Source organism: Crotalus tigris, unplaced genomic scaffold (genome assembly GCF_016545835.1).
Source record: "Crotalus tigris isolate CLP2741 ecotype Arizona unplaced genomic scaffold, ASM1654583v1 scf7180000018183.1131761, whole genome shotgun sequence".
NCBI classification, from domain to species: Eukaryota; Metazoa; Chordata; class Lepidosauria; order Squamata; family Viperidae; genus Crotalus; species Crotalus tigris.
The window spans coordinates 714,889-726,929 of record NW_024096870.1 but is presented as its reverse complement, the minus strand read 5'-3'; the positions used below and the strand labels follow the sequence as shown (position 1 = coordinate 726,929).

General features: G+C 42.6%; 2 protein-coding genes across 7 annotated transcripts in view; one reads left to right on the top strand and one right to left on the bottom strand.

The window, feature by feature from the left end:
- CEP44 (centrosomal protein 44) overlaps nt 1–5,232 on the bottom strand; it is a 90,776-nt gene extending 85,544 nt beyond the window's left edge. For 4 of the 6 annotated variants that reach the window (XR_005557358.1, XM_039348831.1, XM_039348832.1 and 1 more), the window contains exons 1-2: nt 4,867–5,231; nt 748–868 (exon numbers count right to left, since the gene is read on the bottom strand). Coding sequence is in view for 5 of the 6 variants with exons in the window: in XM_039348831.1 (XP_039204765.1) it covers nt 748–836 (89 nt within the window). In the remaining variant the exon portion in view is untranslated. Of the gene's footprint in view, nt 1–747; nt 869–4,866 lie in introns of all 6 variants that reach the window. The other 2 variants (XM_039348833.1, XM_039348829.1) reach the window with 2 other exon arrangements.
- Nucleotides 5,233–5,333: 101 nt separating this feature from the next.
- FBXO8 (F-box protein 8) overlaps nt 5,334–12,041 on the top strand; it is a 29,711-nt gene continuing 23,003 nt past the window's right edge. Inside the window, exon 1 of the mRNA XM_039348834.1 lies at nt 5,334–5,527. The gene's annotated coding sequence lies outside the window, so the exon portion shown is untranslated. The remainder of the gene's footprint in view (nt 5,528–12,041) is intronic.

Sequence of the window (12,041 nt, the reverse complement as noted above, 5' to 3'; positions counted from 1 at the left end):
AGCTCACTACCGTCACTTCTGCCAACTCATTATCGCCAAGTCATGGCAGGACAACTCAACAGGGCCAATTCGCTGCAGGGACAGGGAGAGCCAGGTGGCTGAACGAGCAGGTGGGCAGAGTGCAGAGCAGCAGCAGCTGGGGGCTTCCTATTTTCACACACACACACCAGTACTGCGCCAAACTCCAAGCCATTCAGAGTTTGGATTATTCAGGGACGGCAGGGAAGCGGCAGAGACCGGATGCATCCCATTTTCACACACCCCTGGGCCATTTGGCAGAAGTGGCGGTGTTTGGGCCATTTCGGGGTGGTGGCAGTGGGTGGGCAAGCAACTTTTCTTACACAAAGTTTCCATTAAATCAGATTCTCTGGAAACAAAGTAAAACAAAGAGTAATACAGATGATATAACAATTTATCATTTAACAATGAATGTATCCAAAAGTTCCTTTTCCTGTCCTAAGAATGATGCAGCAAACCATCTTCCCAGAAATCATTTATTTTTACATCAATGTCACATAATGTTACTTCTTTCATCCAGAAAATTCCAAAGAGGCAAATCTTAAACAAGTCATGTTTCCATTCTAGTTTGTTTTGATCAGAAGAGACTGCTTTGCTATATTCAGATAATACTGTACATTATTTAAAAACAACGAATAGAATGGTTTGCTAAGCAAAAAAATTCAATCGGCGATTTACCAACAAGCTATATTTATACCACAAATTGGCTATTAATATGCTTCCACTTACCCCATATAATCCACATCGCTAGGATAATTTATAACCCGAAGTTTTTGTTCTATCTTATGCAAGTTTCCTTTTAAGTCTCCTGTAGCCATGGTATAATTATTCTTTTAATTACAATACATGCCTAAAAAGCAGAATAATTTTGTATTACAAATTTTATTTACTCATTCATTCATCTAACAGGTTCAACTAACTCTAAGTACAAGACATTCATAAAATCAACACAAGTAAAATAACAATACAATCCAAAATTCTGCAAAGCAGTGTTCTATGACATTGGGACATTACAGAAAATAGTTCTAATTCCCATTTCTTTCAACTCACAACTTTACTTCACAAACTTTCGCATAAGAGACAATCAAATCAGATAGGATAGTTCTATCTAGAGAAGGTAGTTCTGAAGTCAAACCATGTTAGAGTTTAAAAATTAAAAGCATCACTTTGAATTGCACCCAGTGTCTCCAATACTGGAATTGTACAATTTTAGCTGTTCTCACTTCCAGCATGAAGACTATTTTAATACAGTACTAAATGGGCTTTGAGTTGTCTTCAAAGGCAGGCCCACATAAAGCAGAAATTCCAAGTAATTGACAAGGCAAGCCACTAATATGTAAACCAGTGGTTCTCAACCTTCCTAGTGCCGCGACCCTTTAATACAGTTCCTCATGTTGTGGTGACCCCCAACCATAAAATTATTTTCGTTGCTACTTCATAACTGTAATTTTGCTACTGTTATGAATAGTAATGTAAATATCTGATATGCAGGGTGTATTTTCATTGTTACGAATTGAACATAATTAAAGCATAGTGATTAATCACAAAAACAATATAGCAATGCTCACTGGAGAAGCTTACTCTTCCTTGCTCAAAAATGTTGGGAGGAAGGGAAGAGGAAGATTGAAGGGGGAAGGAAGGATATGGAGAAGGAAGGAGATTGAAGGAAGGAGAAAGAGATTGAAGTGGAAGGGATGGAGATGGAGATGGAAGGAAGGAAGATTGAAGGGGAAAGGAAGGAGATGGAAAAGGAAGGAGATTGAAGGGAAAAGGAAGACTGAAGGGGAAAGGAAGGAGATGGAGAAGGAAGGAGATTGAAGGGGAAGGAAGGAAGGAAGGAAGGAAGGAAGGAAGGAAGGAAGGAAGGAAGGAAGGAAGGAAGGAAGGAAATTGAAGGGGAAGGGATGCAGATGGAGATGGAAGGAAGGAAGATTGAAGGGGAAAGGAAGGAGGAGAAGGAAGGAGATTGAAGGAGGAAGGAAGGAAGGAGAGAGAGATTGAAGGGAAAGGGATGGAGATGGAAGGAAGATTGAAGGGGAAAGGAAGGAGATGGAGAAGGAAGGAGATTGAAGGGGAAGGGAGGGAGGGAGGGAGGGAGGGAGGGAGGGAGGAAGGAAGGAAGGAAGGAAGGAAGGAAGGAAGGAAGGAAGGAAGGAAGGAGAGATTGAAGGGGAAGGGATGGAGATGGAAGGAAGGAAGATTGAAGGGGAAAGGAAGGAAGGAAGCAAGCAAGCAAGCAAGCAAGCAAGCAAGGAGAGATTGAAGGGGAAGGGAAGGAGATGGAAGGAAGGAAGGAAGGAAGGAAGGAAGGAAGGAAGGAAGGAAGGAAGGAAGGAAGGAAGGAAGGAAGGATTGATCTTTGAAGAGTCATGTTTTTCCAGATGGTGATGAACTGCAACTCCCAGCATTCCCCACTCTTCCACAGTGCTTTTTAGGGCTCCTGGGGATGGTAGTCTAGTAAAGTTTGGAGATACACACAGATGCCCTCCGACGGCGAGGGAGGCGGGCCGGGTGGCGCGGGGGAGGCTCCGGTGCGGAGAGCGGCCGGAGGCAGAGCGCGGCCGGGCAACCAGGAGGCGTGGGAACCGGCTCGGCACCACAGCTCAGCTCAGCCAGCAGCAGCAGCGCATTGCTAGAGCAGGGCGGGAAGAGAGGGGGCCGTGGTGGCAAGTCATGAAAGCAGCGTCTACACATTCAGGGTGCAAACGCCTTGGACAGTTTGGCTCTCCCACCCCTTTATTTACTGATCTGCCACAACCTCGTGCAAATAAGCCCCGAGTAGTTCTGAACGAGCGGTCGTTAAAAAAAAAAAAGCTTTAAGCAACGAGGCAGAAAGGGGAACTCACTCACGGCTCTTTTTTTTTCCCTTTCTCGGCAACTGGGAAGGCAGCAGCCAGAGACACCGCTGTACAAGGGGAGGCGGAGAGAGTGGCGAGGGGGAAAACCTCACTCAACTTTCTCCCTTATCAGATCTGGTTCCCTTCTGGTCGACCCCATCCGCCCCCTTCACCTCCCACTACAGATCAACACTACCCCTTGGGAGTATTTTGCCAGGCTTTTTTTTTTTTACCTTGGCCCTGAGCTTCTCCCAGACAGAAGCCAGGCAAGAGGACCTGAAAGACGCCGAGCAGGAGGTTCATAGCCATGGCGATGCGGCAGTAGCTGCTCTGCGATGGGTAGCGCAGCCCCACCATGCTGCTGAGGTGGCTGCTTTCCTGTCTGCCCGAGCTGGCTGGCGGAGCTAGCCTTGAGCAGAAATTCTCACTAGTGTCTTGGTTCCTAAGACCATCGGAAATATGTGTTTTCCGATGGTCTTAGGCGACCCCTGTGAAAGCATCGTTCGACCCCCAAAAGGGTTGCGACCCACAGGTAGAGAACCGCTGATATAAACAGAGAGCAAATCCCACTCTCTTCTGACATTAATGATGTTATCTAGTTTGGTAAAGAAATGTCTGCAAGAAAACAACAAAGTTCAGAAAGCACTGAGCACCCCTCAGAATGAAAGTGCTCTAACTAGGGTTTCCACTTGTGCATCTTTCACACTCATGACTCCAAGAGTATTCCAAGTCACAGACCTGCTTCTTCAGGGAAAATGCCACCCCATCCAGAGTTAACAGAGAGATAGATGGTCCATTGTATTCCCCAGCCTGCCCATGGATAGAGATGTAAAATAGGGAAATCAGAAAACCAACTCCAAACCAGCATACTGTACATCTTCTCCCAACAGGCTTATGTAAACAGAGAAGAACAGACTGAATCCTATGGCAGTGGTGGCGAACCTATGACACGGGTGCCAGAGCTGCACTCAGAGCCCTCTCTGTGGGCAGACACACCATCGCCCCAGTCCTAGGCCTTCAGCTGGGTTTTATAAAACCTTTTCACTTTAGGCTTCCACTGCCATGTGCAAAAAAAAAAAAAAAAGGTTCAATCAATCAGTCAATTTCAACTTCTCGCAGGAAAAAAAATCTCACAAAGTTGGAATTGATTGAACTTTTTAGTCCCACCCAGTTTGCCATTACTACCACAGCCACGCCCACCCAATGGGCCACACCAATTGGCCACACCCAGCCAATGGACCACACCCACCCGGCACCCGACGATGCATAAGTGGGTTTTGGGTTGCAGTTTGGGCACTTGGTCTCTAAAAGTTTCGCTATCACTGTCCTATGGTATCCCACAAGACACAGCCAACCAGTCTGTCCTCTTATTCCTCACCACATCACACAGAATCACCCAGTTAGGAAAGAGCAGAAACAATGCAACATGTGGTTGATTCCAATTCTTACAGTATGGCATCATTGTCAATGGTACTACTGCTGCAAAGATCAAATGGGTAAAAGAAGCACTCCTTTCCCCCTCTCCAAATCCTCCAGCTACAGCAATGCTGTTTTCATCCCATGCTGGGTTGACTGTTTTCACTGCTTGTTTTAAAAAGGGGAAAACCTTGTATGCATTCGTTGGTAGGAAAAAAGATTAAAGTTGGACAGCCAAACTTGTTCCTAACAAATTTCATGAAAGAGATCCCACACTGGGCAGGAAGAGGAAAGAGAGAGCAGAAGTTAAGAAGACTGTACCCGCTTGTTTCCATTTACTTGACTAGGGAAAGCAACCTACCGTCAATCACTTTTCATTCTCCCAACACTTAAATTTGCGGGGCCCTTGGTGCTCCCTGAACTTGTTTTCTTGAAGACATTTCATTACGCTAACTAGGTAACATTATCAGAGCTAGTTGAAGGAAACCCCACTCCCTACAAGCACTGACGATGTCACCTAGTTTGGGTAATAAAACGTCTGCAAGAAAACAATCAGACTTAGGGGGCATAATTTCAACCCTTTATCGGTACTTACATTTGCGCCTAGGATGCGTCTCCTGGACAGTCAGATAAACTGGCGAACTTCTCAAGGACCGGCCAAGGAGGGCGTTTGAAGGCGCTCAGGGGTGGCTTCTACTGCTTCGATCAGAAGGCTAGACCCGCCTTTTCCTGGCGCGCCTGGCTGCGGTTTCACCTCCACACTGAGCGGCAGTTTAAGCGCTCCCGCGGGCAGCCAAAGCTAGTTTTTGTTTCAGGTCCACAGACTCCTGACTCTTTTATTCCAGCCCCTGTTTAGAAACGCACGCCCTAGCAGAGGCTTCTCTGGGGCGGGAATCTCAAAAGGGGAAAACAATATCGCCTCAGTGATTGCTTCGGTTCCCCTGATCGAAAGTGTCGAGGCGGATCTACAGAGAACTTCCCCGCGCTGCAAGATCCGATGCGTCACTTCCGGTAAAAACAGATGCGGCGGCCGTTGCTCTAGTAGCCGCCAGCAGATCGAAAGTGAGTGTGCGGGAGCGGGCGCGGATGAGGTGACGACTCACGTTTGTGCGCATGGAACCGGAAGCCCTCTGGGAAGCTGGCTTGCTCCAACGGCTGCCAGAAACTGCGTGACTCCGCGCTCCCTCGTTTCGAAGGCTCGCACCCGACTGGACGCCGAGTCGTCGCGGCGGCGGTTGGAACCTCAGCTCGTACAGGTAATGTGGGTCAATATCCAGGCGAGAAGTGGCCTTGAGGGCTTTTTATAACCGTCGATCTCGGCTATATCATATTTGAGACCAATCCTGAACTAAAGGTGGCACTGTCTGTTCCTTTTTCTTCCACTCCTGTAGGAAACTAAAGAGCAGTTGGAAACAGGTGTAAGATGCTGTTTGTATCTCAACACTAGTACGAGTGTGTCAGTAATCCTGACGGGACATTTCCTAATTGTGAGATGTTGTTGGCTTTTAAAATAGTTTCCACATTACAGATTTCACCTACGATGTATCTCATTCATCGATGTGGACCATGGCAATTTCAGCTTGGAATGTAAGAGGCATAAAGGATAGAAAATAAAATGGGTGAAGTGAAAGAAAAATATATTGCATCTTTGAAACGGTGATTAAAAAGAAAAATTTAAGAATCGGTATATGAATATGTTCAAAGCAAGACTGTCTTGCAAGGATAAAAAGGATGGCAATAGAAACAACGAAGTTTGGATAAGCAATATTTAGTTATGTTTCCTTTTATTTCATGCTGTTAATTTGCTTTGCTTTTTATTTCAGTTATATGCCATGTTATCAATTATTCCAGACATTTTATTGTAAAAAAATTGTTTCTGAAGGCCATTTTTTAAAAAGCAAATACTTCAAAAGTATTTGAAGGGGCACTCTAGCAGATGTTTTTGAAAGAATTCTAAGAGTGCAGACAAATTGGATTTATTACAAATTGGATTTCTAGGTTTTTAATACTGTGTATCAAGATTACTTTGAGATTCATGTGCTTCTGTAATTATGCATTTTTGTGATTCCCATAAATTCATCAACACATTTAAGACCACATAGGCAATGTTTTTCTGGTGTTACTGATAATTCATAAAATCTGAACAGTTATTCATTCTTGGATAATTAAATACTGCAGTCTAAAATATGTACAGTATAAAATATATTTTAAGTAACAATTCTGAATGAAAGAAATACTATGTGAGAAAACTGATGAAAAATTCCTAACAGTATTGTTTTCCCATTATAGTACTTAGCTGGCATTGTACACACACAAAATATTTCTCTTAGGATTTTGTGTACTACCTTTGTTCTCTGAAATGGTACATTTAGATATAAGAGACCTATGAACTTAAATAGTTAGAAAAATGGATTGGACTAGATCATGTAGATCAGTTGATGACTTTAGGCCAACTATTCTGTCTTCAAAGCCTACAAGACAGGTTTGTTTTTAGAAAGAAGTATTGTCAATCTGGCGATTTGGCTGCAAATGTTTAGTCTCCGTTCTGGGAGAGATCTTTAGTGTGCTTTGAATTGTGCTCATCAGTCAGAGCACTGGCCTTTAAATACCTTTTGAGTAATGTAAATTGGTGTGGGTATTATTTGTTCGGATTTGTCATGGTCTGGTTTCTGGCTGATTGATTGGTTGTTATTGTTGCAGGGCTGTAGTCTTTGGTGTTTAAGTATCATCTGTGTGATACAAATGATGTTTGTTCATTTGGTTGCCTCTGAGTCATGGTCTGGTTTCAGGTTGTTTGGCTGTCTGGCTGTTGTTGAGATGTGGTCCGGTTTCTTGTGGGGGGTTGTGATTTTTGTTGCCTGTTCATTTTCAGTGCTGCCTTCGGGATTGTGGTTGAAGTAGTTCTTTCGTTCTCAGCGGTTGGTAGACTGGGTCAATGTATCTGTTTATCGACTTGGTGGAGAACTAGGCTTCAAGGACTTCTCTTTCTCCCTTTGATTTTGCTTGGATTACTACTGTAGTCCTAGTTAGATCAAACTTGAGTCCTTCTGAGTCTTTGTGGATGGACATGAGGTCGTGTCTTTTGATAGCCAAGAAGTGTTTGTGCAGTCTGGTAGATAGCTTTCTTCCCGTTTGGCTCACATAGTTCTTTTCACAGTTGCTGCACTGGATTCAGAATATGATGCCTGATCTTTGGTTTGTTTCTGTCTGCTCCTTAGGTTTTGATAGGGTCTGTCTGAGAGTTGAGGCTAGTTTGTGGGCTACTGCGAGGTCATGTTGGCATAGTAGTCTTGCTATCATCTCTGAAACAATTTGTACATAGGGAATTGTGATTTGTTAGGTTGTTGTTGTTTCTGTTGTAGTTGTTTTGTTGCTTTGGGTGTTTGTGTTGTTGGTGTGTTGTGATCTCCGGATGAAGTTTCGTGGGTATCTGTTTCTGTCAAATACTTTGTATAAGTGTTTTCGTTCTTCTGATCTGGCTTCCATGGTATTGCAATGGGATTCCAATCCCCCGAACAGTGTTCTGACCCAGCTTTGTTTGTGACCTTTGGGGTGGCTGCTGTGGAAGTTGAGGATTTGATCTGTATGAGTTGCCTTCCTGTACATGGATATTAGAAGTTGGCCATTGGTGGTTCTGGTTACAAGGATGTCCAGGAATAGCAGTTCATTGTTACTCTTGGTTTCTATTGTAAACCAGATGTTTGCAAAGACGTTGTTGATTCTTTAGTACAGTGTTTTTCAACCTTGACAATTTTAAAGCATGTGGACTTCAGCTCCCAGAATTCCACAGCCAGCAATGTTGGCTGTGGAATTCTGGGAGTTGAAGTCCACATGCCTTAAAACTGTCAAGGTTGAGAAACACTGCTTTAGTAGGTTTGGTCAACCTGGTTACGCTTGATTATCATAAAGGTATTGTCCACATAACATACCCATAGCTTGGGGTTTATTTGTGGAAGTACAACTTCAATTTTCTGCATGATGACTTCTGCAACCAGGCCAGATGTAGGAGCTCCCATAAGCAATCCCTTCAGTTGTTCATAGATCTCTCTGTCAAATTTGAAGTAGGTGGTTAAACATAGGCTGGAGGAATTCACATGTGTTTTCTGTTGTGAGTGGTCCTCTTGGTAGTTGTGTGCTGTCCAGTAATTCTTGATGATATCAATTGCTAATTTTAGATCTACTGATATGAATAATGTGTTAACTTTGAATGATATTGTTTCGTCTTCATCAATATGTAAGTGTTTGAGCTTTGTCCAGGAATTGCGTTGTTTATAGAATATCAGGCAATTCCATCAACAGACACATTGATCTACAACCAGCCTACGAACCCCTCAAAATCCAAATCAACTGCACAGCCAACCAGAGAGAGCACCAACTCTCAACCAACCCATTCAGGTCCCTCCCAGCACACCTCCGTATGACCCTCACCTGATGTAACCTCCCCACCACAAGACACACCCACACCTGACCCATCACAAGACCTATTGACCACACAAAGCCCTTATAAACAGAAGAACACTGACATCCCCTAAACTCCGCTAAAGATGTTACCTAACGTTGTAAGGAAACATTTGGAAACCAACCTGCAAGCTCACCCTCATTTTGGAATGTTTCAAGCTTCAAAATATTTCCAAAAGGATTAAATGCAGCATTTTAAATGCAGCATAACATCGCATCCTGTAAAAGGGCTATTTTCCATTCAAAATGTTTCCCATGACAGTAGTGAAAACCTACTTCATAGTTCACTTAGTACTTGAGATACATGCAAAACAGGAAATTTGTTTGTCATAGTTTCATTAAAATATAGGTCCACTCTTTCCTGAACAAAGTTTACTTCAGAACTGTACATGAGAATATTAGATGTTATAGAATTCACAAGTTGTGAAACATGAAAAATATTAAAAGAACAAAGGCTTATTTTCTTTCCCATGAATGCATTATATTTTTAGTTGTTGAAGTTATTCTGTTTCTTAATTATTTTGATAATGAATGAATCACTGATCTAATTTCATTTTTTGGTACTAGAAGTGCTTGTAAGTAAAGAATATTTTATAAATTATCCTGGATGCTGACATCTCTATTGCGTTTACTTATTCGATTTTCCTTTTATCTCAATTGAATTGATTACTATCTGTGCAATGGTTACTTTAGCATACCAATTCAAGGTTTCTGAATTCAGAGATTGTTTGAAAGATGTTCCTTGTTTTCCCATGCCTGTTTTTATCTTCAATTTCTTTACAGATGCTTTTGTAATACTGTTTCTTGCCTCTTCTAATAGCCTCTAAAACAGTGATGGCGAATCTTTTAGACACTGAGTGCCCAAAAACTGCCCTGCTCTGCGCCCCACCCGCTCTACTCCTGTTCCCGCCCGCCCGCAGGGCCACCTACCGCCTCCACGGCCCACCGCAGCAGATTGCCCAGGTGGTCCTGTAGCACCATGGTGGCCACGCCCTCCGACCATGCCCCGCAACATTATCTGCGCATGACAGAGTCTTGTCCCTGCTATCTGGCTGCCGTGTCCTTGGCTGGGCTGCTGTGCGCAGCTGCACCCGGGGGCAATTCTCCGGGGGGGCTGCTGGTGAGGAGGGGGCTACGGGGGGAGGTGGGGCAACATGTGCCATAGTTTCGCCACCACTGCTCTAAAACAATTTGCTAAGTTCCTTTCTGAGAGTTTTGCCTTTCTTTGCCTTGGCTTGTTTCCTTTTTGCTGTTTCTTCACATTTATCTTCTTTAAGTCCATTCCATAATTCCTTGTTTCTTCTGTCAATAAAGTTTAGGATTTCTGAGTGATTTCTGATGTTTTCTTTGAAACCAGTCACTATATAGTATGTTCAAGATGATATGGAAACTGACTGGCTTTCTTTTTCTTCTTGAGCTTAACTTGAAGATTGTTCATAAGCAGTTTGTCAGTGCTGCAAATATTGTATATTCTTGCTTTTGACAATATGCAGAATTGTCTGGTAAATATGGGATTAATAAAGAGCAGAAGGGGCGTTGGGGGTAAAGCCTGGGAAAGAAAGAGGAAGAAAACATTTGACCTTCACACTAATTGGATAATGTGAGATATGACGGCTAATTTAGGGAGGGAACACGCTGATAATTTAACTGCTCAGAGGAAGAGAACTTAGATTGGTTCTACAGTCAGCACCTGACCATGTTTTTGATGCTGTAATTAAACTCCTCCACCTTTTTTTGGCAAAAATATAGTCAATTTGATTTTTGTACGTCCCATCTATAAGCAATATAGAGATACTGCTTTAGTTGTTTGAACATATTAGAAAATTTGATAACATAAGTATATTCATGTCAGTAGTTTTCTTAGATATGATTAACGAAAAGGTTTAAACTGTATAAAAGTTATGTTTATAGTTAAGTTACAATTTTGAACAAAGTAAGACAAAGTTATGTACTAATGATAACATGCTATTACTAAAATGTATAACTTTGCTGAAAATAAGTCAGAAGAATAAATGAAAGTATGATGAAATGGACAAAAAAATTAGCTATAATATACAGAGGGACCAATGGAAAAATATGTGATGGAAAGGATTGACATTCCTAGCTTTAAAGATAATTTTTATAAAATTATATATCATTGGTATGAGTGTCCAGAGAAATTGTCTAGAATGCATAAAGGTGCTTAGAATCTTTGCTGGAAATGTGAACAACATGAAGGGACATTTTGTCATTTTGATAGACGTGTAAAAAAAGCCAAAACATTTTGAATACAAATACATGCATTAATTCAAAATATTTTAAAAGTAAAAGGACAACTCAAACTATATACATTTCTTTTGGGACAATGGACAAGCAACTAGAAAATAAGTCATGGAACTTTGTTTTCTGTATAATGACTGGAGCAAGTTATACAGTTGAATTGTTTGACATTATCTGCAGGACCTTAGTTATAATCTCTTTGATTAGAGAAATGGTTGACTGGATAGCCCTTATAAACTTTTTGCATAAACCAGAAAAAATGCACTTATGGTTTTTGGTGTTGATGAATAAAATAAACTGAATAATGAAAAAGTGAGATGTTTTTATAATCATAGAGCAGTGATGGAGAACCTTTTAGAGACCCGAGTGCCCAAACTGCAACCCAAAACCCACTTATTTATCGCTGGATGCCAGGTGGATGTGGCCCACTGGGTGAGTGTGGCTACGGTGGTCTTGGCAGATTGGGTGGGTGTGGCCAAGGTGGGCCTGATCACCTCGATGTTGCTCTTGGGAGGGACACCTGTGGGGGCCGGGCAGGGTTGGGGGAGATCCAGGGAGTCTCTGGCAGGTGGGGCAGTGGGCAGGAAGCTCGTCCTGTGGGATGAGGCAGGGCAGGGGTGCCATTGTCACAGGGCAAGGTGAGCTAGGGGCAGGGGTGGCTGTTGCCTGAAACCATTGGCCCCCGCACAGAGTGAGCGCATGGGTGTGGGTACATCTGTCCTTGTGGGACCTCGGCAAGTTAGCGGGCAACTGCTTGAAGAGGGATGGTTGCCATCTACAGGGCACGGCGTGCGTGCCCACATAGAGGGCTCTGAGTGCCACCTCTGGCACGCATGCCATAGGTTCGCCATCACTGTCATAGAGTAACAGAATTTTGTAATTGGATTTATATTTGCTACAAAAGAAATTAGAAGCTTTTTTCTTCTTTTTTATTCTTTCTATGCTTTTTCTTTTTTCTTTACTGCTCTTTTTTGTTCATTTGCTTTAGTTTTTATGTGTTTTATAAAACTTTAATGAAATTATTTTTAAAAAAATAAATTATTGGACTGCAGA